The following is a 27,814-nucleotide window of genomic DNA, read 5'->3' as shown; positions in this document are numbered from 1 at the left end:
ACAGGGTAAAAGGATTTAGACTGTCCTGTGTTAAAGGAATGCAGATTTGCTTGCATGCCAAAATGAAGCAGCTGGTTTCCCACCATCCTGTCCAGAGTCTTTTAAAGAGTAACATATTTGCCTTTTTTGTGTTCCAAATGGAGCATTTTTCCATGGGTATAATGTGTGGTCAAAGAACAGTGAATACTGGCATACAACATCATAGTAAGCAACAGTGGCATACGTTTTAGCGAACATTATACAAGTAGGACATCATAAGTGTGGTGAACAATCTGAAAATGTCTACAGCACAGATACCAGTGCAATGAAGTGATACACAAACACTGCTCTGAGATTCAACTAACATTCTGCATAAGTAGGAATGCTGGAAAATGCTGTAATGTCAAGCAAATATATTGTAGCAAGGCTGATAAATTAAACAAACTACCCCACTACACGTATGCTGGCATGAGGATCAAGAGAATGACCAAATTTAGGGAGATTAGGAATTACACAAAAGCAATTCCCCTTCCCTTAGAAAAGACTTGGTGACTCAGTGGTAAAGTGCATGACAACTGATGCAAAGACGTCAGGTTTGATGCCTGATCAAGCCCTTGGGTTTTCATTGGTTGATTATCACTTCTTTCACCTCTGACTGTGGTTGTTAATGTGAAATATGCAGAGTTGCAACAGAGTTCACAGTCCATGTTAAGCTGTAGGTCTAAGCTGTAAGCTGCAAGCCAGTTAAAAAGTTGGAGGAAGGGAGGCATACCAACTCTAATAGAACCTCACCTAGAACAGAGCACTGTGGGGTTGAAGCCAACCTATGGGTTGATGCTAGCTTTACCTTTCAAGGTAACTAATATGCTGAAAGAAGTAGATACTATGGATATCATAGTCACAAAGAATGATCTCCTTCCTGTTTAGGAATGATTCTCCCCCCCCCCCCCCCCCCCCCCACCTTCCCCACACACACAAACCGAGAGAGAGGTGTTTTGAATTTAAAGATGTTTTATTAATTGCTCAAAACAGGGTCATATTACACTAGCCCGTAGCAAACAGATCAGCTGAAAGTTTTTTTTCTTCAGCGTAAATACTGAAGTATTCAGCCAATTGAATGTAAGACAAATTCTCAATCAACTTTTTGTTAAATATAAACCAGACAGTACAAGTCTTATTATTTAAGAATCTTTAAGTGTTAAGTAGATTCAGATCACAGTGCTTAAATAATGGAAACGTCACATAGGAATACCAACAATGTAGGAAAAGGTACATTGCTACTTACCATAAAGATGACATGTTAAGTTGCAGATAGGCACAATTAAAAGACACTTACACAGAGGAGTCTATCTTTTACTACTCTGCAGATCACAATATTTTTGAGACAACATGATTTTTTGTAGAATGTGCTATGGTAATTAGTCACCTTGTCTCATGCTTACTGAATAGGATGAATGTTGTATCTGGTACTTCATAAGAAAGTATAAGCTATGTATGTGTTGTAGAAATCCTCATAATTCTACAGGCTTTTTTAAAAATTGATTGAAGAGTCTTCCATAATTCTTCTTAATTCAAATAATGACTTGAATTTTGGAAATGAATAAACTGAAGCTGATATGGATTTTCTGACTTTCTTGGATTGTGCATTGTGTAGAAACTAATGAAAAGTTAAAATGATGTGCCAGTCTAACACAAATCTTTTTAAGAAAAAGAAGCTAACCTACATGCATATGAGCACGTGCAGGATTGACACACACACACACACACACACACACACACACACAGGGCGTCCATAAACACTTTCAATTATTTATTGCACAAGAACCAAACATTGTACAGATATCACACATACATAATTTTGAAGAGAAACCCTGAGAGTTTCCTTTCATGTACACCGCCACAGCATAGTATTGTAATTTGCGGATAGTCAGCACTAGTCGCAAACATGGCGAGTGCAGGTGCTGTGCCACAGAAGGAGACACCTGTTTCATGAAATGGCTTCCCCGATCACCAGATCTCACTCCGTGTGACTTTTTTCTGTGAGGACACATTAAAGATCTGGTGTATGTACCATCTCTGCCACTTGATGTAGCAGAGCTCCGGGAGAGAGAATACGGGAAGCGACTGCCACAGTCGATGATGCCATGTTGGGACGGGTATGGCAAGAATTGGATAAACATATTGACATCTGCTGAGTCACTCACTCGTGGTTCGCATATTGAATGTTTGTAACAAAACACACTCTTTCAGAATTTCTCTTCAAAATGCAATATGTATGACATCTGTACAATATTTAGTTCTTGTGCAATAAATAATTGAAAGTGTTCCCGGACTTTACATACACCCTGTATATATAATTAAACTCAGCAAAACTGGCTGTGAATATTATTACTTGATTCACAGATATAAATGTTAGCACATTAAACAACATTAGATATTTACCAATGGAAGTTGCACAGACAACACAAAATTGTTACTGGTGCTGACAAAAGCCCTATACGGAACTTTTCTTGAAAATTTTTAACAGCTAGCTATTACTTCTGATCAACTTCAACATTGACAAATACAATCACAGGGAAAAGATGCTTTCTTTTATTTGTAAATAATACATTTATACCGGTAAAAAACTTCTTGTCATTTAAACACTGATGCTACTACCTGTAACGGCCAACGTCTTAAATAAAAATGGTGGTCTTTCTTCTAGCAACTTTCTGCAGCAAAGAGAAGTCTTGACCACAAACACTTCAACATACACATTACTTTTGTCACCCACAGCATGTCTTTCACATTTTAAGTAAACACTTGCTTGCATGATCAAACTTGTAATCCCCTTACCTGATTTATAGTATAAAATTTATATTTTCAGTGCATATTTTAACAACTATGTATTTCTATGATATCAGCTAAAAACATTAGTTATTGGGTTTCAAAGGTCTCTCCATTAGCCATTCCAATTACCTTTGCTTACTCCTGAATTTCACACATTGGTCAAATAAATATAGAAAAGGCAATAGTCCAGTATCAGAGCATTTTTTGCTAACAAAAAATGGGGTAGAAGATTTTTTTTTTTTTGTATCTTGTGCATATAGTTGGGAGTATGTTGAATCCAAGTTTTCGACCTCCAAAACCCTCGGGACAATTTGTGTGTGTGTGTGTGTGTGTGTGTGTGTGTGTGTGTGTGTGGCAAGTGTGGGGGGGGGGGGGTGGCTGTAGGAACTTTTTTTCAGGTTGTCACCTATTACTCAGAAGCTATGCATCCTAGTGAAAATTTTACTATTGCCAAAGTGAAAGAGCATTAAATTTTATGTTGTCGTTTGGCCGCAATCAGTTGTCAAAGTTCATTCATTTTTACCAACTTGGCTAAGAAGTTGGCTCCAACGCATGTAACTCAAAAATGGTAACTCCAAATGAAAAATGCCATTATCAAAGTCGTAGAGCATGAAATTTCATGTTACAAAGGCATCTAGTTTTTCAGTTTAAGCATTTATAAACTTGACAGCCAAAGTAATTCCATTTTATTATTATTATTATTATTATTTTGTAAGTCAAAGTTATTCAGTTAAATGAAATTTCCAGTTGGAAGAAGGCTCTCTAACAAGTATGTGTGTTTTCAGTGTATATCTGTTTAATTTTCTTCATTCATTTCTATTTTTAATCATTTTTATCAATGCCTTAATTGGTAAGAATGGATGCTAAAATGAAAACTAGGTACACAGCAATGACCTATAAATATTTATGTCTGAATAATACAAAAATGTGTTCAAATGAACAAATAAAAGAGCATGACAATATTAAAAAACATAATTTAAGTATCAGAGATTCACATTTTATCACATTTCAGTCCTGCAGTAGGTCCTGGTCCAGCATCCAATCTTCAAGATCCCCTGTGGCACCTTCACCAATTTTCTCATTCTGGAACATATCTCCGATCTCTTCCTCATTCTTGTCAAGCTCAAATTCTTGAGCATTCTCATAAGATAATCCACAACAGTGTTTGCATGTCAAGGAGCAGTTCAGTTCAGTCCAGATCAGCAGAAAACCATCTTCAGTGGCATGTGTGGTGCCACATCTCTCATCACCACCATGGGAAACAAGCCTGATAAGTTTTTCTTCCAGCCCCAGTGGCATGGGTCAATTGTCTTCCCTAGCCAAGATGGAACTTGGTGGAAGGATCGCAATGAGTGCCACCTTCCCTGAGCTCATCCAGTCACACAATTGGAATTCCCATACAGTGCTAAGATCAGCTGTTCTCCTGCCTGTGCTATTCTGTCTTGAGAGAGTGAAGGTTTAATAAATTCAGCAGCTTGCACTTTGAGATGTAGCTGTCGCTCTGTAAGGTTTAATAATTTCCTTTTTCCTCAACCAAAAAAAGAGGTTATGGTATCATATCCCGTGCAAGGCCATGGTTGAAAATGACAAATGCAGGACTGAAACTGGAAGAATTACTGGAGTACCACACTACTGTGCAACTTTTATGCCCATCAATAATAATCATTTCTTCACCATACTTCCAGAAGAGTCGGATTTTTGTGATCCTTACAGCTACCTCCCAGCCATTCACGATTTGGACCCTTAACTCCTACAAAGTAAATTGGCACTCATTTGACTGTTCTACTTAGGAAGAAATCATTTCCATTGCTTCATCTGTCTGTGTGGATTCAGACTTCCTTCTTTTCCTCCACCCCTGTTTGGTCAGTAAAAATCCCTCTGACAAGTGCATCTTTGGAACAAATGTCCTCCTCATGAATAAGTTCCAGTACTCCGCAAGCCCAGTCATTATGTTGCCTTTCAGCTAGGCAAATAACAGTATTTCTTAATATAGGTTTCACAATTTTATGAACAATCTCCTAATTAGAATCAATTTCCTCACTGCAATAAAAGCACTGTTTATTGAAATCAAATACCTTCTTTTATGATCAAAGATTTGATGTTGATGGTGCATGGCATTTTATCAAAGACGATCTAATCAGTTTTGGGTTATTCTACTACTTCTGATAAGGATTATGCACTTCAACTTCAGCCAGACCAGTTAATAACTTACAATATGCAGCAATTTTCCTATACAACTGTACTGTAGTAGGGTTTTCAGCCCTTTCTGTTTCACTTTAACCACATCACCATCTGCCTTATTGCCATTGCTTATAAAACACTTTTCTGTACTATTTGGAGTACTCATTTTAAATGCACTGACTGCACAACAAAAGTAAATTCAAATGAAGAAATGGGAATTTTACAAGACACAGAGTTTTGAGTGCGTTCCTCACACAACGCAGAAAGACTGGGCACAGCTACCAATGGAAACAATAACAAAGGAATGCAGGATATGGCAGTCTCAGCTGTTTACAACATGTGAATCGAGGGAGATGTATGGATACCTCTAAACTTGAATATGGGACAGATTTATGTCTTCATATTGGAAATTTCATTTCACTGAGCCACTGACTTACAAAAAGCAACAAAATGGAATTACTTTAGCTTCCAAGTGTATGAACACTTAATATTGTCTCAAACTGAAAAACTATATGCTTTTGTAACATGAAATTTCATGCTTTACAACTTTGATAATTTAACATTTTTTATTTGTAGTAGCCATTTTTTAGTTACAGGAGTTGGAGCCGACGTTTGGGCCAAATTGATAAAAATGAACAAACTTTGACAACTGATTGCGGCCATACGGCTGCACCAATTTTGACATTTAAGTACGTCATTCGATGTAAAATTTAACGCTCTTTCATTATGGTGATCGTAAAAATTTTAGTGGGATACATAGTTTCTGGGTAATATGGGTAATAGGTGAGAATCTGAAAAAAAGTGTCAAAATTTTGTGTCACCCCCCACCCCCCCAACCCCTCCCCAGCATAATTTTTACAACACCTAACTCAAAAGTCTTACTTGTTGGTGGAAATGTGACAGATCATAACGACTTCCTGAAGAATAATATTGGTGAGTTATGGCACAAAATCATTATTTACAAATGTCCCTACAGAAGAAGTTTTACTGCATCAGGTACCAACAGACCCAGTACTGTTAGAGAAACATTGCCTACAGTCCAGCTATTTGAAATTACAAGAATTGTGTAAACAGGCAGACAGAGTAGCTGTGGGTTCTCTTCTGTCACTTCTGGCTGTAAATATCTTCATAGGGACATTTCAAGGCATGGTTCTTGAAGGAACATCTACAAAACCATCACATTAGCTTTGTTATGTGGACAATACTTCTGTCATTTGACCACATGGAGAGGAGAAGCTGCAGAATGTCTGGAGACAATTCAATCGAAAATACAGAATACAGGAAACAGACAAATACCTGGAGGTAGCAGTACACAGATTCTCATCAACACAAAAACAAGCAGTTCTCAGCAAGACGATATCGTAACAGTGGTGAAGCCACTTTAAAACAAGAATTGAGTCATATAAGAAAAATACTGATGTCAAATGATTATGATGCTAAGTCAACAGGAAGGAAGGAAGGAAGGAGGGAAGGAAGGAAGATTAGTGTTTTAACATTATGTTGACAATGACATAATTAGAGATGAAGCACAGTTTAGAGAAAAATGAGGAAGGAATTTAGCTGTACCTTACTCAAAGAAACCAGCCCTGCATTTGCCAACTGCAAAAGTGCGATAAGAAATTATGTCTCTCTCATTGTAGGCTTCCAGTCCTTGAAGAGGTTTGTCAGTACCTCTCACAATAGCAATTGTTAACCATGCATTACCACTGACAACTTCTGTTGTAGTACAAGAAAATTGAATCTTGCAACCAACAAAAGTAATAGGTCCTTGTAGTAACTCCTGTTGACCAGTCTCATTTGGTGTGATTGTGAATGTATCCACTGTCTTGTACACTGGTAGTCTGCTCCTTCTCATGTATCTTCTACGGCGGTACGGCATGGCTGTGTGCTTTGTGCGGCTGCCTCGAGTCGAATGAGCCTGCAGCTGCCTCACGGCGTGTAAGGCGGGTGACCTTGAGTGGGACTTAGCCGCTGAGCGAGGCAGCCGGGCAACACGGGCCCTAGTATTACTAGGCCCGTGTTGCTGGAAAATCAAGTTGGCTGTTGCGCAATCAGTACTGATAAGGCACGCTGGCGCTGCACGTACGGGTGGGGGGCAGGAAGTACATCCTGTTCTGAGGCAGCTGCAGGCTCATTCGACTCGAGGCAGCCGCACAAAGCACACAGCCATGCCGTACCGCCGTAGAAGATACATGAGGATGAGCAGACTACCAGTGTACAAGACAGTGGATACATTCACAATCACACCAAATGAGACTGGTCAACAGGAGTTACTACAAGGACCTATTACTTTTGTTGGTTGCAAGATTCAATTTTCTTGTACTAACAGACCCTCACCAATTGGCGATTCTATCATACATAAAGAGTTTGACTGATCCCATTAGAAAGCTACTGTAGCATCAATGTCTAAAGCCATTTTTTCAAGCAGCTAAAGAATAAAAGATGTGTTAAGATTAATGGAAGGCCAACCACAACTGCTGCAGTATACAAAATTAGGTAAAGTGTATATATGAGAGGCAGGTCTGCATTAAACAATTTCTCTCGGGCAACCCAGTCAGTCACCCATAGCTGAACGCAGTGAAACCTGCAGTCAGGATATAGATTTTGTTAATTTTTGCATTCTAGAAATAGCACCACTCCAACATAAACTCAAAGTCAGAGAGAGAATCTAAACTGCTAAATGATCCAATTTTAATCATGACGACTCCTCTAGGCTGCAGAAGGCTTGGCTGCATCCCATCAGTACTAAAAGGATGCCACCAGCATAATTATGCAACTGTAAACATAAACGAGGCACCACTTATGCCCTGCAGCCACTTATGCACTTATGAAAACTTCCAAGAATCACATCAACATCAATGAAGAGCCCATCGTGATCATTTACAGCAAAAAATCCAGAGAAATACTCTCCTTAGATTTGTGAAAGACTGACATTTAGCACAATCTGCAGACAGTGCCATGAAAGGTCTCAGCAAAAAGACTGAAATGTCAGACTTGAAGGTTCTGCCATAAATGATGCGGTGCCAGAACCTAAGAGCTTTTATCATCATCAGCAGAAGTCACAAAAGTCAGTGTGGTGTCAGAACCTAAGAGCTTTTATCATTGTCAGCAGAAGCTACAAAAGTCTATGTTCTTAAGCATTAATGTCTTGATGTCACCACAGGCAATGGGGCAGCAGTCGGGCATCACCTAGCGTGTTCTAGATGGACTCGGGGAAGACCAAGTTGTTTTAGATAAGAGGAGTGCAGTGACAATGTGAATGTGCACAGACAGCCCATTTTTTAAGGCACGATTGCAGAATCATAGTTTTGGTGTTAAATCTGGTTTCGTATGTTGGCTATGAACCAGGGTGGTCAGTAAATTGTGAGGAGATCAGGAAACAACAAAGCCTGCCGTATTTGTGTAGTGAATCCGAATATAAACAGACATGTTCATATGAAAAGCTAAGTCTGTAGGTGAGGAAACATTTCACATGGCAGCTACAGCAAATTTCACAGCTGAAGGAATCATTTTCAATTAGGGATCTAATTGTGTACTGACAGAAGAAAGATATGGAGTTCAACAAGGTAAAGAAATGTGGCATGAAATCTGTAAAGTGTACCATACATCAGATTCTTTTTTCCACTTCTTAAGAACTGTGACTATTTTAACTTACTTCTGTCTCCTCCTCTTCCATTTGCTGCTTCTTTCCCCTTTCTGTGTTCCTAGTCCATCTGTGTATTATTTATACTTCTACTGCCTGCCTGGCCTCCTATTATCTGTAACTTATCAACAAACTCCTCCAGACCACAGGTCTCATATGTTGCCAGTATTTCCTTTCTTTTTCCTTCTATTGTTCTCTCTTGTCAAGTCTTTCTTATTCAAATAGTGTGATGACTTACCTACTGAATGTTTGATATATCCTATTTTCTAACACTTTACAGATAATAAAAGAAACCAGAGATTTCCAATGTTTGTTTTCCTGTTAGCTTTATTCCTTTCACACATTAGCTGCCATCTGATAAAATAGTTATTTTCTCTATTCAATAAAAACGAAGTGTAAAATGAATATTAACACTATTTTAGGCAGAAGAGAATTATCTGGTTAAAAGTTATCAGAGTAGGAACAACTGAAGCCAAGCTAACAAGACACAAAAATTAGCTTCTAGGTGAGTCCTTTGTTAGGGAAAATAAAGAAAGGATAAACCAAGCAAGTGTTCGAGGGGGGAAAAGTCATTCCAATGCCTGAATTAGGAGTCAAGGCACCAACAGGGAGTCTGAAATAACATACACCTCAACGGTTTTTCTTTTATTGCCGTTTATTATTCTTTCTTAATAGAGGGGTTTACAATAACCTGCCAGCACCTACACAGTTTTTCAGCCTAGCTCCAGATGTTCCTGTTCAGCTGCTGGTAATTATTTTTGATCAACTCCATCTTCATAGATATTCATGCACCCATTTTGGGTTTTATGCCTTTAACTGTGAAATTAATATAGACACACAGAAGTTATTCAGATTGGAAGGAAGATTAAAATTTAATGTGATTTATCGATGCCACAGAAAATATAAATCAAAACAGCCAGGCAACGGCTTTCACTTGGTGGCTACTTCTGGATGTGATTCCATTCTCTTAACAACTGCATCATGTTTAGATAATGTTTATCAATTTGAGGGAGATAAATGCACTGAATATAAATGTGATTAACTACAGCCTAACTTCATATTTAATACAATGTCAGCAACCCATCGCGGCTTCGCCTGGGTAGTAGTAAGTATCTATGATCAGAGGAAATGTCCGCCATAGTGGTAATTTTGTTTATGTGCCACTGCATAAAGTTATGATTAAAACTCTGAGAACAACATTAGGTAGCTGAATAGAATCACTTCCAGATAACTGAAGTGGTGTATACCAGGAAAGTTCTCAGGAGACAACTGTTGTGTTCCATATGTAACTGGCATTAGAGTGATAGTTTGTAGCAATGATGGGTGCTGCAAGCTAATGTGCAGTTACCACCACCCCATTGTAGTTTCAGTCTGGAATGAGCTACAGCCACTTGCTGGCCACCAGATGTAGCAGTATAGTGAGGTCCATCCGACCACAATGGCATTCAGTGTGATCCATGGCCTCTTGACAGCTGTGTGACTCCAGTGCCAGTCAAGTGTGAGCTATATTTCCGTGTGACATTTTCTAACATCTCCCAATGTAGTGTCACTTTAATGCACCATCTGCCATGCAACATTGGTGTGATGCAGCCCCTGCAACAAAACAGTGCTACAAAGCACTCTCTGCAGCACAACACTGGTACACAGCACCCTCTGCCATGCAACATTGGCAGGAAGCATCCTCTGCCATGCAACATGGGTATGAAGCATCCTCTTCAACAAAACAATGGTATGAAGCAACCTTCCTCTGCCATGCAGCACTGGTACAGAGGACCCTCTATCACGCAACATCAGTACAAAACCCCCTCTGCCACACAAAGCCACATGACTGCATCGCCAGGCCATGCAAGATACCACAATTCCAAGAAGTCCCGTCATTCACTGCTAGACGGCAATGGAATTGTTTTCACAGCAGTGGAAGACTTAAATTCACCATAGTTCAATCAATTTGCATGATATATTTATAACAAATTACATACAAAATCCCTCCTCATGAATCAGTCTTTCTATTGGTGAAAACTTTATCAAAATCCCTTAGAGCAGCTCCCGAGATCAGCCTGAACGAACAGACAGAGCCATTGCAAGGTACTTCAATTTATGAGGCTGGATTAACAACCAGGGCTGGTGAGCTGGCCAGCCTGCATATCTTATCATACATAAGGGCTGTCAGTGACACCACACTTTCTGTCCAGCTGCTAGTTGATCTCACAGGGACTGAAAATGAGGGTAGGAAAGAGAGAAAAAGACGGAGAAAGAGAGAGAGAGGCAAAAGTGCTGAACTCCTTTTTCAAATGTCCTTTTACAAAGTAAAATCCATGAGTACTGCCCCAGTTGTTAGAAGTTGGAACAAAACTGCTAACCCTCAATTTAGTAAGTATGAGTCTGATCCTGGTATCTGCTGTTTCTTAATTCACCATACGCTGGTAACAAGTAGCTCCATTTGTACTGCTAGACAGCACTAAATTGTTTTGTCAAATTTTATTTATGATTATTTTTTCATTTATCAAATGGTTCAAATGGCTCTAAGCACTATGGGACTTAACATCTGAGGTCATCATTCCCTAGACTTAGAACTAGGTAAACCTAACTAACCCAAGGACATGACACACAACCATGCCCGAGGCAGGATTTGAACCTGCGACTGTAGCAGCTGCGTGGTTCTGGACTGAAGCACCTAGAACCGCTCGGCCACAGTGGCCAGCTTTTCATTCATCCAAATATATAATATGCAACAACTCAAAATACACCGTTATGGATCGCCGACCACCTCAACTCTCACTTCACTGCAAAGATACATATTATAGATATTAGTTTCAGCAGTGTTGAGGAAGAGCTGAAATCGCTGAAACTGAAGAGTCCAATCGAATCCTTATCAGATTCCGCACAGAATTTTGGTCCACTTAGTCACTCTTTTGACAATAGTATACCGCAGATCCTTCAAACAAAAAACTTTGCCCAATAGTTGGAAGAAAGCATGGGTCACACCAGTCTACAGGAAGCGTTCGATATCCTTTGAGTCCATCTGTGTAGAGTTTTAAAACATATCTTGAGCTCAAACATAATGATTTATCTAAAACAGAATGACGTCTTCCGTGAAACAACCTAGGATTCTAAAAACATCAGTCATGCTAAACCAACTTGTGTGTTCTCAAATGACATCCTGAAAGCCACAGATCAAGCAGTCAGGTAGATTCAGAATTTTTTGACCTCTGAAACATACCTGACTTGACACCACACCAATGCTTACCAACAAAACTACAATCATATGGGATATCAAACGAAATTTTGAAATTTGTAATGAGACTGAGAATTTCTTGGCAGGGAGGATGCAACATGTTGTCTCAGATGGACAGTCACTGACAGATATAAAAGTAACTTCAGGCATGCACAATAAAATGTGCTGAGATTCTTATAATTCATTTTGTGTATTGATGATCCAGCAGGCAATATTAATAGTAATCTAAGACTTTTTGTAGATGATGCAGTTATCTATAATGAAGTACTGTCTATTCAAATATACAGTAGGATTGTGATAAGATTTCAAATCAACTTGCTTCAAACATTTAGAAATGTAAAACTATGCACTTCTCAAAATAAAAACACACCTTGTATTATGACTGCAATATCAATGAGTCACAACTACAATCAGTCAACTCATATAAATGTGTGGATGCAACAGCTTGTATGCATATAAAATGGAATGAATCAGAAGTGAAGCAGGTGGAGCGTTCTGTTCATTGGTAGGATACTGGGAAAATGCAGTCAGCCTACAAAGAAGACTGCTTACAAAATTCTCATATGTCTTATTGTAGAATATTGCTCAAATTTGTGGGACCATACCTAGCAGGGGGGCGGGGGGGGGGGGGGGGGGGGAGAAAGAAAGAAACAATACTGAATGTACAAAGAAGGGTAACAATGGTGACAGGTTATTTGACTCACTGTAGAGTATCACAGAATAAATATGAAAACCTTGAACTGTCAGATGCTTGATGATATATATCAACTAACCCACACAAATCTACTACCAAAGTTTCAAGAACACACATTAAGTGAGGAATCTAGGAACACACAATCCTCTATGCATCAATCCAGTAGACCATGAAGATGAGATTACACTGATTACAGCACACAGAGAGACACGGAAGTGGTGATTTATATGCAAATGGAATAGGAAGCAGCCCTAATAATAAGTGACACAATGGGAAGAATTATCTACCAGGCACTGATCTGAAGAGTACAGATGCAGCTGTTGTAAGAAAGAGAGAGAGTTTACAAATTAATACTAGTAAGACAGTGCAAATGTTCTGTGAAGAACATGGTGTTAATGAACTTTTGCATGCTCCACAACAGATCACAGATAGTGATTCCACTAAAATTATTCAGATCCCAATTATAGAAGTACGCAATTCATCAATAACCTGTTACTTTCATGACCATCTTTCTGTACAGAATTTTATAACTTTTATGGTTATGCATAGTTTCACTCTACTAAAACAATAATTTAAAAAATCTCAAATTTACATGCATTTTACTCTCTAATTTCTTGTTATAACTATGTGGTGGTATGGCTAAATGTGAGCTTTGCGGACTTCCTAATCTGGAGCAAAAGAACTCTGTAGTTCTATTGAGAGGGGGGATATAAAATGGTGCCTCTGTCAAGGCAGTTAAGTGTGATGAAAATACATTTTTCAATCACTACTCATCTAAGAGAAAATGTATCAATATTACCTTCCTTTGCAATAAAATAATTATGTGGGTTATCTCACTTTATGAGAAAATGACAAATATATTAGACAGGAAACACTTTTCGGATAATTTGTAAAATATTATTTCTTTGATCATGAAGCAGCTTATGGCTTCTTAGGCTATCGGCAGATGACAACTAGTTACTTGAAGCAATTGTCACATGATAATTGACTAGGAAGCCAAAAGCAGGTTTGTGATCAAGTAACTAAGATTTAAATGCAAAATCTTAGGAGAGTGTTTTCTATTTCATACTGCTGTCATGTTCTGTCAAGTACTCATGGAAAACTCAGTTAAAAGAATAAATGCTATTGTGGAGTACAAACACTATGTATTTTCTATCTTATTCAATAACTGAACATTGGAAAATAAGGGAACACACTGGGTGGCAGGCAAGTTCATTTAAAGGTAGACGAGGCTTTGCACGCATGCGCGTGTGTGTTTTCTACATCTCAGGAAAGACTTTGTCTTTGTCTACATTTAATAGAGTTTAAATGTGCCTGTCTGCTGCTAATATTTTCTCTATGTGGGGCGTAGCAATCTATCCACTTCATCTTTGTTATTTAGTGATCATGTTCATTATGAGGAACCTAATGACAATAAGCAACTTTCCAACACTGCTAGCCACACCCTGCTACTCCAGGAAACTTTATCTGGATAAATATGAAGTAGTATTATAGCTTTCTGCAAACAGTGTCATAACTCTCAGAAATCAGACTATCGAAGACTACTGCAATGTCAGCGTATGAATTTTCAGTATTCCAGACAAGGGAATCAAATGAAATGAAAGTTTGGACTGTCTTCCTTATCACAAATCTCAAGAAATTATTTATTTACTCCACTGTTACTCTACAGGAAAGACAAATAAATTCCAATATTATTTGAGAAACCAATGAAGACCAAGGGAAGTTAGATTTTAAAATTGTTGCAAAACTGCATTAAAATATGAAGACTAATCCTGTTCCTTCAGACCAGCAGTGTGACATTTATCTTCTGATTTTTGTCTCATTGACAGGTTAGGGATTCTGAATCAACCTAACACTAGGGAGTGAATAAAAAAAAGAGCATCCAAGCATGATACCAAATGACAAGTGAATGTAAAACACGTTATTATGGTGAATAGATATAAGCAACCACACTTTTTTTTAAAAGACTGGATAGAGGAATACATTGAGGAAAAAAAAACTGTCATAAGGCAGTTATTAAAATAACTGTACTTTGCTTTGACAGCAATATGTCAAGGAGCCTGATTTCAAAGGATATTGCCTACAGAAAATCAAACTCCACTGCAGTGTTTTGGTTGGATGGCTGAAGCATGATCATAATTAATTCAACATAAATATGTGTGAACAAATGATCAGTTGCAAAAGCTGCCTCTGCTCTGAATTGATAGCAGAGCTCTTAATTACATCTCAGTTAGGATTCAGGAGACCGAACATGTTAGGTACCAACCCACAAACCCGATATCCACAAAAAAACAGCTGTCCGTACCCATAAGGCAACCATCTTGACAGATCGCTTTATGAATAACAAGTATGGGTGGGCTGCTAACTAGCCTGCATTGCCAACAGCTTTGTGATTCACTGTATACAAACCTCTGGTCTAACCTTGAATACATAAGAGTTATACAAAACCAGATAAACCACTGCAAGACAATAATAATTAGTGGCCTGAGAGCTCTGCTGAAAAGAATTTGACACAAGAACAAGTAGTGTCAGTTTCAGACCCCGAGATTCGTAAGCACTCTGAACTGAGAATTCTTTGAGTATACCCTTGCCAAGGTTTAGCACTATTTGAATATCCCACAGAAATCTTTGGGCCACAGCAACCTACTGCACAAAGAGTAGGAGTGTCGGATGACTGACAGGCCTGTACAAGTTCCTAAGATGTCAGAACTATGACCTGATTGAAAGCATATTAAGAGTAGTGCACTGACTGAAATCAATCACTTTAGTTATGTGAAGAACAGAACTGGGGAAAAGTTCTGATGTGGACTTTTGTTCAGAAGAAAATTGAAAACAACATTAACAGATATTGATGGAATCTCAAATAGAATAGCAAGCCCTTTTTACAAACAAGTAATCCATGGAAATCATTCAAGTTCCTGCAACAACGTGCTCACATTTTGAAGATGTAGAAGGTTTCTACAAATAATACACACAGAATGACACAAATTCCACTTCAAGATGGTAATGAGGGATTTTAAAGCAAAAGCAAGACAACAATGAAGCATGTTCCATCAACAGGAAACTTTGGCTTAGATACCAAAGATGAAATAGGCCTTTTTTCAGTAGAATTTGCCAAAAGGAGAACATGTTGTTTCTTAAAACACTTTTCAGGTGAAAACCAATATAAAATGGATAGTCTGAGTTAAACAAAACTATTCAGAAGTGTCCTTGAGAGGATATGAGAAATTACAATAAAAATTGGGTAGTGGAAACAGTTAAAAATGACAAGAATCTGAAGAAAAAAAAACACAGGAACTTGGGCAAACATCACATTTCATCAGTCTCCCATGAGTCACAGGAACATGTAATAATTCATGCTGTCCTTCCTTGTGTACAATGAATATTCCCTGTTAGTTGTTTTTGGTATGAGCCCCAAACACTTGAGCAATATTCTACAATGGGTTGTAGGGTGTTATGTTAGCAGACTGCATTTTACCATTATCTTACCAATAAACTGAAGTCTGCCACCTACTTTCCCTATGACTGAGGCTATGTGATCACTGTATTTCATCCCCCTAAATTGTTAGCCCAGAGTATTTGTACAAATTGACTGATTCTAAATGTGACTCACAGATTGTGGAGTTGTACAATATTTTTTTCATAATGAGAAGTGCACAATTTTATATTTATGAACATTTAAATCACTATCCTCCCCACTAAGAAATTCTCAATCCAGTCACAAATTTTACTTGATAACACATGTAGTTTTAATAATAAGAATTGGTGACTTACTGAGTCAAATGTTTTCTGGAAGCCAATAAATATTGCATCCACTTGACTGCCTTGATCCACGACTTCCACAGCATCATGTGACAAAAGCATGAATTAGGTTTTGAGTTACCAATGTTTTTGGAATTAAAGCTGGTAGGCATTGAAGTGGGCTGTCTGAGATATCTCACTGTGTTTCAGCCCAGAACATGTTCTAGATTGTACAGCAGAGAGATGTCAATGATGTTGGACAGTAGTTTTGGAGATCACTTCTTTTACCCTTCTTGTAGGGACATGCGACCTAGGCTTTCTTCCAAATACAGAGCACAGTTTCTTGTTTGAAGGATCTATGGTATGTGACGGTTAAAATGGGGGATAACTTAGCCACAAATTCTGTACAGAATCTGGTATAGATTAAGTTGGGCTCTGGAGCCTTGTTTAAGTTGAACAATTTCAGGTGTTTCTTTACTTAATACTATGGAGAGCACCTCCCATTATCATGAGCTGTTCTAATACATAACATCAAAGTGTTTCACTGTCTTGCAATACATTGCACCAGCCAGAATGCAGCCCCACTGTGAATGCTGCTCTCAAACATGGGATTAGTTGGTTGATGTTTAGAATATTTACTGCACACACACACACACACACACACACACACACACACACAAACACACACACACACACACACACACACACACACACACACACACACACACACACACACAGAGAGAGAGAGAGAGAGAGAGAGAGAGAGAGAGAGAGAGAGAGAGAGGGAGAGAGAGAGAGAGAGAGAATATTCTAAAAAACTGTTCCATTATGTATTGATGCCCAGTGCTAAATTATTAGAGCTATTCAATGAGATACGACACTGCTGCCTTCTTATCTACATCACTGAACATGTAAATATTTTCTTGTTTTAGCTGCGTTTTGTACCTTGCCAATAAATATTGCTACGACAACCACTTGGTTACTATGTAATACCAGTTTTGATGTGGACACCCTCCAAAAGGCAGAGGCAATTTGTTGCAATTACATGTTATATATTTCTGTCCTAAGTAGGTTTCTGAACAATCATCCTTTGACTATTAAATAATGAAACCATAGACACACACTATATTCACTTATCATATTCAGTCTGTCTATGGAAGAAGATTCACGATGAATGACAACATCTTTGAGACATATTTCACATTTATCAGACTTCTGATTGCAGTGTTCATTTTGAATGACTACTGTACACAAATAAAACACAATGCGACTTTCTCACTACTCAAACGCTAAAAGTAATTTGACCTACTGCACTAATCACTGCAGTGAATGTTCAGTTCTCCCACTACTTAACATGTTACAGGAAAATGGAGGTTACTTTCTGACAGTCTTTCTTAAATAATTGCCCATTAATCTATGTCTATATAATACTTATTTTCCAAGACACTACACCTGTTGCTTCATGAAATCCAGTAAACCTCCCCGTTCAGAAATGAGTTCTAATAATCTCCAGTCCTCATTTCTTGCCTAATGTACATGTTTGTTTCCATTTTGGTATCTATTTTTATTCTGCATGATCACTTAGAAGTTCTGAAATGGTGTAGAATGATCACACCCTTTGTTTGATAAAATGTAGTAAAATTCATTTTAGCCCCATGTGGTCCTTGACAAGCCCATTTCTTATTCGTTTTCCTATAGCAGAACGTGTTATGCCTGAACTTCTTGTTTTCTGTTAATTCTACTAGAGTATAACTTCTGACATTTCTGGTACACAGTCTGCAGTTTCATACTGAAGAATTATTCTTTATGTTTTGTCTTACTTTCCTATTAAAACCCCCAATTACTGCATAGTAGTGGGATTTGAAGCAGTTTATCTACCTCAAAATTAGAGTGTGAACAAGTCAGTGAATAGGCTTGGGCGTTTACCACAGAATATCTTTTCTTTAATTTTACAACCAAGGAGGTTAGAAAGTAAGGAGACGCCCTTACAATGAAAATGCAAAGCCTGCCTCCATCACAATGGTGATTCATTGTAAAATGTTAGTATTGCAGTGTTGCTCTTCGACCTAATTAAAGCAGGAATAAATCGTCTGGCTATTTTGCCGCAAAGTACACCATGTTCAACAAGTGAGAATTAGCATTAATGTTTCAACTGTCTGATGATGAACACTCATCCACAAAGGTAGTTGTTTCAAAGTGTATACTCAGACCTGACTTGTCAATTCAACACACTGACACTAAGAGGCTAGACTTAACAGAGGGCTTTAAACAGAAACAGTCTCCCCAAGGTGGCGGACAGGCTTCAACTGACATCAGTGTTTGGCATAAATAATGCAATTTCTCCTTTATTTTAACCTCCTTGTTTACTACAAATCTTACCATATTGTTAGAGATTCCTTCGCTATACTTTCTACACCTGAATTTCCCTCCTGCTCTATTCCTCTGTAATATATCATAATGTACAGATTTTAATTGAATGTGGTTTCCATTTTATTGCTTCATTTCATATAAACCTATGATATTCAATTTTATGCTATTTAACAACTCTTCCTGTTCCACTGCCTATCTTCAGATTCTGAAGTTCTATAATTTATTGCCATGAACTATGGACCTTGCTGTTGTTGGCGATGTTTGCATGCCTCAGTGATGCAGATAGCCATACCATACGTGCAACCACAATGCAGGGGTATCTGTTGAGAGGCCAGACACACGTGTGGTTCTTGAAGAGGGGTAGCAGCCTTTTCAGTAGTTGCAGGGGCAACAGTTTGGATGATTGACTGATCTGGCCTTGCAACATCAACCAAAATGGCCTTGCTGTGCTGGTACTGCAAACGGCTGGTGAAAGCAAGAGGAAACTACAGCTATAATTTTTCCCAAGGTTGTGCAGCTCTACTGTATGGTTAAATGATTTGGAATCCCCTTGGGTAAAATATTCTGGAGATAAAACATCCCCCATTTGGATCTCCGGGCAAAGGGTACTCAGATGGATATCATTATCAGGAGAAACAAAACTGGCCTTCTATGGATCGAAGCAGGAATGTCAAATCCCTTAAAAAGGCAGAGAATTTGAAAAGGCAAATCAATAGGTTAAAACTAGATATAGAGGGAGTTAGTAAAGTTCGTTGTCAGGAGGAACAGGACTTGTGGTCAGGTGAATACAGGGTTACAAATACAAAATCAAATATGAGTAATTCAGGAGTAGGTTTAATAATGAATAAAAAAATAGGAACATGCGTTAGATGAACAGTATAGTCAATGCATTATTGTGGCCAAAATGGACATGAAGCCCACACCCAGCACAGTAGCACAAGTCTATATGCCAACTAGATCCGCAGATGATGAAGCGATTGAAGAAATGTATGATGAGATCATAGCCGACATTTGGTTTAAGAACCATGAAAGAAGGTTGTATAAGTGGAAGAGGCTTGGAGACACTGGAAAATTTCAGATTGATTCTATAATTGTAAGGCAGAGATTTTGGAACCAGGTTTTAAACTGTAAGACATTTTCAGAGTCAGATGTGGACTCTGACCACGATTTATTGCTTATGAAATGTAGATTAAAACTAAAGAAACTGCAAAAAAGGTAGCAATTTAAGGGGACAGGACTTGGATAAATTGAAAGAACCAGATGTTGTTGAGAGTTACAGAGGGAGCATTAAGGAATAATTGACAACAACAGGAGAAAGGAATACAAAAGAAGAAGAATGGGTAGCTTTGAGAGAGGAAATAGTGAAGGTAGCAGAGGATCAAGTAGTAAAAAGATGAGGGCTAGTAAAAGTCCTTGGGTAACAAGAGAGATATTGAATTTAACTGATGAAAGAAGGAAATATAAAAAGCACTAAATGAAGCAAGCAAAAGGAAATACAAATATCTAAAAAATGAGACTGAAGTGTAAAATGGCTAGCAGGAATGGCTAAGGGCAAATAAGGATGAAGAAGCATACATCACTAGGGAAAAGATATATGCAGGAAAATTAAAGAGACCTTTGGAGAAAAGAGAACCAGCTGTATGAAGATGAAAAACCAGTCCTAAGCAAAGAAGGGAAAGCAGAAATGTGGAAGGAGTATATAGAGGGTCTAGACAAGGGAGACGCAATTGAGGGCAATATTAAGGAAATGGAAGAGGATGTATATGAAGATGAGATGGGAGATATGATACTGCATGAAGAACATGACAGAGCATCGAAAGACCGAAGTCAAAACAAGGCCCAAGGAGTAGACAACATTCTGTTAGAACTATTTATAATTTCGGGGGAGCCAGCCATGACAAAACTCTTCCATCTGGTGAGAAGATGTACAAGATGAGCAAAATAACCTCAGACTTCAAGAAGAATATGATAACGCCAATTCCAAAGAAAGTGAGTGCTGACAGGTGTGAAAATTATAGAATTATCAGTTTAATAAGTCACGGTTGCAAAAATCAAACATAAATTCTGTACAGAAGAAGAATGGAAAAACTGGTGTATTCTGAACTCGGGGAAGATCCATTTCGATTCTGGAGAAATGTAGGTACACACGAGGGATATCGACCCTATGAATTCTCTTGGAAAATAGGTTAAGGAAAGGCAAACCTACGTTTATAGTATTTGTAGACTTCACGAACGCTTTGGACAATGTTGACTGGAATAATCTCTTCGAAATTCTGAACGTAGCAAGAGTAAAATACAGGAAGCGAAAGGCTATTTACAACTTGTAAAGAAACCAGACAGCAGTAATAAGAATTGAGGGGTATGAATGGGAAGCAGTGATTGAGTAGGGAGTGAGACAAGATTGTAGCCTATTCCAATATTATTCAATCTCTACATTGAGCAAGCGGTAAAGGAAACAACTGAAAAATTTGGAATAGGAATTGAGGTTCAGGAACAAGGAATAAACACTTTGAGGTCTGTCAATGATATTGTAATTATGTCAGAGACAGCAAGGACTTGGAAGAGCAGTTGAACGGAATGAACAGTGTTTTGAAAAGGGGTATAGGATGAACATCAACAAAAGCAAAATGAAGATAATGGAATGTAGTTGAATTAAATCAGATGATGCTGAGGGAATCAGATTACGAAATGAGACACTTAAAGTAGTAAAGGAGTTTTGCTATTTGGGCAGCAAAAGAACTGATGATGGTCGAAGTAGAGAGGATATAAAATGTAGACTGGCAATGGCAAGAAAAGCATTTCCAAAGGAGAGAAGTTTGTTAACACCGAGTACAGATTTAAGTGTTAGGACGTATTTTTTGAAAATATTTGTATGGAGTGTAGCCATGTATGGAAGTGAAACAAGGATGATAAAAAGTTTAGACAAGAAGGGAACAGAAGCTTTCGAATTTGGTGCTACAACAGAATGCTGAAAATCAGATGGGTAATTCACGTAACTAATGAGGAGGTACTGAACAGAACTGGGGAGTAAAGAAATTTGTGGCACGACCTAATGAGGAGAGTGGATCAGTTGGTAGGACACATCCTGAGACATCAAGGGATCACCAATTTAATACTGGAGGGAAGCATGGGGAGTATAGATCGTACAGGGCGACCAAGAGATGAATACAACAAGCAGATTTAAAAGAATGTAAGTTGCAGTAGTTAGTTCGAGATGAAGAGGCTTGCACAAAATACAGTAGCTGCCTCAGATCAGTCTTTGGACTGAAGACCACCACTGGGACAGCAGCAGCAGAACAAATAAAAAGTAGATGAGACTGTTAAGTTTGTAAGGTTTATGTTATTGCTTATAAGGTGTCTCCAATTCAGTTCTTTGTTAAGTCACCATTTGTAGCAACTTGTTTTAATAGAATGAAGACTATACATGTCATATCAATACTACTGAGTCCCTTAGGAGAGTGGGAATTTCAGATCTGAAGAGGAGTCAAGCAAGGAGATTCCATATTACCAAAAGTAAGTAAAGATTTCAGGTCTTCAAATTGAGAAAAATGGAGGGTTATGTGTTAATGGAACTTACCTAAATCATTTGTGTTTGCTGATGACATTCTACAATTTACTTCAGTGTACACAAACTTCAGCAGCAAATCGAAAAAGTTAATAGAGCAAGTTCAAAAATAGACCTGAGAATACTTTAAACCAATAATCAATAAGTTGAACAGAAAACTGTACAAATTAATGACGAATTTGTAGAAATAGTTGATGAATTTTGTATTTGGGGGCAGCTGCAGATAATTAGATGGACAGCAAAACAGTACAAATGGCCTGGGGTGCTGTTGCAACATTAACTACAGTTTTAAAAACTAGTCTTCTGATGTGTCTGAAAAGATAAGTTTACAAGTAATGTTCAATACCAGTTTTGACTTACAGTAATGAAAAATATACTTTTCATGAAAAAATTCAGAAAAAAATTACAGTTGGTTAACAACGGAAGGATTCATGTTGAAAATTACCTGGAAAGAGAGAAAATCAAACAAACTCATCATGGAACGGGCTGAAGTAGGATATGTAATTGTGGCTGTAATAGCAACAAAACGGTGAAGTGGGAAAAAGATATATAGTAAGGCAAATGGGCAGTGGATGGACTAATGAAGTTCATGGCTAGATTCTAAGAGGTAAGTAAAGACACCCTAATGGAATGTGAGTACATGGCATCAGAAAAAATGGATGGGGGATATAAAAGCACATAGCTGAGACCACAATGCATGAATCAGTCTGGAGGATGCCTTCATCTAGAAGTGGATATCAAATGGAGAGATATTACTTTCTCAGATGTGCCTCATGAGAATCTCACAAATGCTTGCTATGGAACATGTACTTGCTGAGTTGTGGATATTTATTACTTTGCATTGCAAATACTATGATTATTTATTTCGCAGATCACAGATATATACCATCACTGAAAATGTATTTGCTTTACTGACTGAATAGCTTATCACAACTTTTTTGTGTGTAACTATACAAGAAAGAAATAGGTGGAGTTACGTTTTATGTCAGTACGGAATATGTGTCTGGGTGGAACTTATTAGTCTGATTAAAATTACACAATAATTGATATTTCATGCTGTGGCACTTAGTTTCTTCCACTCAAATATCTCACCGTTACACACTTATCATATGCTGTTGCCAATGTTGCACAAGAAAGTGTCAGTTACCTCAGTGGCATATATACACAATCCATTATCAAGCTCTGCTGAAGCCCACTGAATTCCTACTGGCCGCAGTGAGTGAAAACTGCCATGCTCACAGCCCAAACCTTAAGTGAGATAAGGCTGACATAAAATATGGCAAAGTTTTACTGCCATGTGACAAATGTCAAATAACAACTTGTCTTAATCTAAGTATGTTTAGAAACAATTTCTGTAAAAGAATAAAAGTGAAAGACAAGTATAAAATAGCAAAGGTGATTATGAAACTGGCTTATTACATGAACTTTTGGTAGTTATGGTGTTGGAAGTAAGTGAATGGCATGAGGGCTAGTAAAATGATAACGCTTTTTAGTCAGCATATATTCTTCACCAACCAGTTAGGAAAAATGGTGAGAATATATTAGCCCACTGACACCAAGATCATTATAAAGAGAACACCAGTGTATGAACAAGGAAAGAGAATTAAATTAGCCAATTACTTGTTAGAAAGTATTCTGGAAAGCAACAGAAAAACTAATTAGGGTGATTTTTATTGACTGTGAATCTGCTGTTTAATTTTTTTTTAATTACGCAACTGGTTTTAGCCAGAGACCATTTTCCAGTACAAATCAGTACAAGAAAATGATCTCTGATCAAAACCGGTCAGACAATTAAAAATAAACTATACAGCAGCTTCACGTGTTACAATATGTCATTTCTACAATAAATTATGGTTGGTCAGATAAGCATTTGAGCCATGCTTCAGCTAAATATGAGTTTGGCAACCTTACCATTGCATCTCACTCAGTTCTTTGGAAGCAGTGCCTACAGATCTTGTACAAAACCAAATGGCAAAAAGGAAAGCAAATAAGTGAACTGGAATTTCTCAGAAACCACAAAATTAAATTTCACAGTTGTTGTCACTTATTTAGTCCCTGTTGCTTCACTTTAAACTGCTGGTAACCAGTTCTCTTTTGTTACAAACTCTAGGAGAACGTTAGCATGTAAGCATATGTTTCTACTATTTTTGTATACTCCAGTACATGGCATCCTGTACATTATTACACACAACAAAGCAGCAACAGTCTTTGAGTTTTTAGTCTGGAAAAAAAAGTAGCTTTCAAATGTACGCTGCAAACTGAACTTTAAATAATTCTCAAAATGCCACTAGCACATTTTTTAATGATGAGGTCTGGTCTGGAGGACCATATAATACAATGAGTAAGATTTCTGAGGGTGGGGGGGGGGGGGGGGGGGGTGGGGGGGAACTACCACCTCTGATGAGCCAGTGTTCACAAAGTTGTTAGCCAAAGATGGTCATCTTGGTTTGACAACTGGGTTTACAAAAGTTTCAACACACATACAATCTAAGTCTACACTTCATGATACCTTGTTGAAAACTTCTCGTGAGAGCAGCTCCATTAGAAATGTACTTTCTACTGCAACTCAGAAATCTACAGATTTCAAAATCATAAAAGAATCTCTACAGTAGAAGGAATTGATGATCACTACTGCAGTGTAAAATGATTATGTTTACTAATTATCTACTTTTTTTTAAAAAAACTAATGCCTGAAAAACTGAAAAAGGCATGCATAGTAAGTCTTGGATTAGGAAGCAACGTAACCTTGATGGCATAAGATTGCAAGCAAGTCACTGCTGCTGCCACAGACACACCTGTGCCACTTCCATCCTCTGCAGTGTCTTCACCACACAGCCAACGCACTGCTGGCCTTGTCCCATCAGGACTCAATAGGGCTGCTGTCACTGTATTTTCCTGAGATGTTTTTCCTATTAATATAAATAGTGACACGAAAAGATATAAGGAGAAATAATTGCAACATCTACTCAAATTGCATCACATAATCCCTGTGTACGGAATTATAGCCACAACAGCAAACTGGGAAAAGGCTAAAACATAGCACTCATTTAAGATTTCTTTTTTGTTTTGTTTAAAGTAATGTTTTATTGGCATCTGTTTACTACAGATGAATTACTCTAACTTACATTTATCTTATCATAAAAGAAGGAACAGTGCATACTAAATCAGCATAAGGTAGTTGAAAAGCAACTTTTAGATAAGCCTGTCAGCAGAACAGGTCATGCAGATAACAATATTGGAGTTTTGCATATGAATACAGAGAACTGTCTAAAACAATAATAAATTTGATTTGTACACTAGTCCTCAACAATACTGAGTTCAACCTGGAAACTGAACGATTTAAGTAACCTTGTATTGGAAAGCAAAAGTAAATGACAGACTGCAGTTTACCCTGAAAAGTTAAAATTTTTGAAATGGGGTTATTTGCTACAAGTAAACTTACAGCATTTCAATTGTGAATACTAAATTATCACAATATTGCAGGAAAGCGACCATATATAACTGCAGTAACTGAGAAACCACAAGGGAACAACACGAATTTTAAAATATGCACACACCCAGCTGATATATTTGATGCGTATGTTAAAGGTGCCTCTACAATCATTCAAAAAACTTGTACAACAAATTACTTGACATGACTATATACGTGTTGGAAGTACACATAGGGTATAATGTTGGGGCAAATAATTAAATGGCACTAGATAAAATCAGAGAGGTCCAATCACAAATTCGTGCAAAATGGAGTTCATAAAAAAAGTGTCTCCTCCCAAATAATAATAATAATAATAATAATAATAATCTCTGATTCTGTGGAAGCATGGAACCACATGAGCCAAAACTATTCAGTCATGGAATGAAATATTTATTTCACAGAATGTCAATAAAAATATAAAAAAAGAAAAACTATTCAGGAAATAAAACAGAGGCCAGTTACAGTAATAGGCTCCAAACTACTGCAAGAAACTTAAATACAGAGTGAATGGACTGTGCCACAAGGAGGTCTTTCAACTTTCATTTGAAAAATAATTATTTCTTGACTTTTTCAGTTCTGCTGAGAGCCTAATAAAAATGAAACCTTTAAAACGGTTCATACTTATAATGATTAAGAATTCTTATCAAACTTCAAATTTTTGAGTGCTCACTATATGATATCTGCATTTCCTTGAGAATGAGTGAATATTGTTAACCACAAATGCCTTGATGGAATACCATTGGTTGACTGGTGATAGAGTGGGCCCACATAAAAGGAGGGTGGGGTTAGCAGCTCCTGCAGTGTGGGTGATTGCTATAGGAGGAGTCTACCACAGTGATGTTTACGCACAATGATGGAGATGGCTCTCTGAAGGGCCCAACGTGGCACGCTGACCATCAAGAGGTGATAAGGAAGTGACAGGATTACTGGAAAGTGTTACTGTCACTAAGATCACAGTGGAATGATCAGTGTAGTGAAGCCATGAGATCGGGGGAAGCAATCAAAGTCGATAGCCGAAACAGTACCATTGCAGTACTAAAGTGGGTATGAGTATTGTCTTTGAGGAGATGCAGATCGAGATCAGAAAGAAGCTAGTCAATCAGAAGGCCATTAACAATGAAGTAGTACATCTACATACAAACTCCTCAAGCAATTGTATGGCGTGTGGCGATGGTACGTCGTCCCACTACTCATCATTTCCACATTTCCCCCACTGCAAATAGAGTGAGGGGAAAACAATTGCCTGCATGCTTCTGCACAAGTGCTAATTTCTCTTATTTCACAATCTTTATGGAACAAATACACTGGTGGCAGTAGAATCATTCTGCAGTCAACTTCAAATGCTCGTTCTCTAAATTTTCTCCATAGAGTTTCATGAAAAGAACATTATCTTGTCTCCAGGGATTCCCATTTTAGTTCATGAAATATCTCCATCATACTCACTTGCTGATAAAACCTGCTAGTAACAAATGTAGCAGCTGAATTGCTTCAGTGTCTTCCCTTAATACGATATGGTGGGGATCCCAAACATTCGAGCAGTACTCCTTTACAGATGAACCACACTTCTCTAAAATTCTCTGAATTAACAAGTCAAAAAATTCTCTGAATTAATGAGTCAACCATTTGCCTTTCTTGCTGCTGTCCCCACGTGCTCACTCCATTTCATATTGCATTGCAACATTATGCCTAGATAAAATTTTAAAAAGCAGCTATCAGTATAAAACGCTAAAAATCAATGCTGTGGTAGTGTAATGGCTAGCACACCTGCCTAGTAAGCAAAGAGATCCATGTCCAAGTCCCAGCCATATAAGCACAAATTTTGTGATTCTTACGTCTAAGGAGCTCACACCATCTGCCACCACCTGCATCCATAATTGTGTGGAAAAGCCTGAAAATGGTCAGAGCTGCTAAAGAATAAAAATCTGAAAACACAATTGAGACTGTTTTTATTTTATTTTTAATGTATTATGCCTAGATATTTAATTGATGTGACTGTGTCACGCAGCACATGGCTAATACTTTATTCGAACATCGCAGCATTGTTTTTCCTATCCATCGGCATGCACTTTAGTTTTTCTACTGCTAGACCAATCTGCCATTCACCA

The 27,814-nt window shown here is 37.9% G+C and overlaps 1 protein-coding gene across 3 annotated transcripts in view; it reads right to left on the bottom strand.

The window, feature by feature from the left end:
• LOC124609730 (USP6 N-terminal-like protein) overlaps positions 1-27,814 on the bottom strand; it is a 130,452-nt gene that overhangs the window by 7,951 nt on the left and 94,687 nt on the right. For 2 of the 3 annotated variants that reach the window (XM_047140097.1, XM_047140096.1), the window contains exon 8: positions 25,033-25,146. The exons of the other annotated variant lie outside the window; for it this stretch is intronic. In XM_047140097.1, coding sequence (XP_046996053.1) covers positions 25,033-25,146 — 114 coding nt within the window. The remainder of the gene's footprint in view (positions 1-25,032; positions 25,147-27,814) is intronic. 3 annotated transcript variants of the gene reach the window in all.

This window comes from Schistocerca americana, chromosome 1 (assembly GCF_021461395.2).
Source record: "Schistocerca americana isolate TAMUIC-IGC-003095 chromosome 1, iqSchAmer2.1, whole genome shotgun sequence".
In the NCBI taxonomy this organism is placed as follows: Eukaryota; Metazoa; Arthropoda; class Insecta; order Orthoptera; family Acrididae; genus Schistocerca; species Schistocerca americana.
Note: the sequence above shows the minus strand (reverse complement) of the source record. Positions and strands in the feature narration are given on the sequence as shown.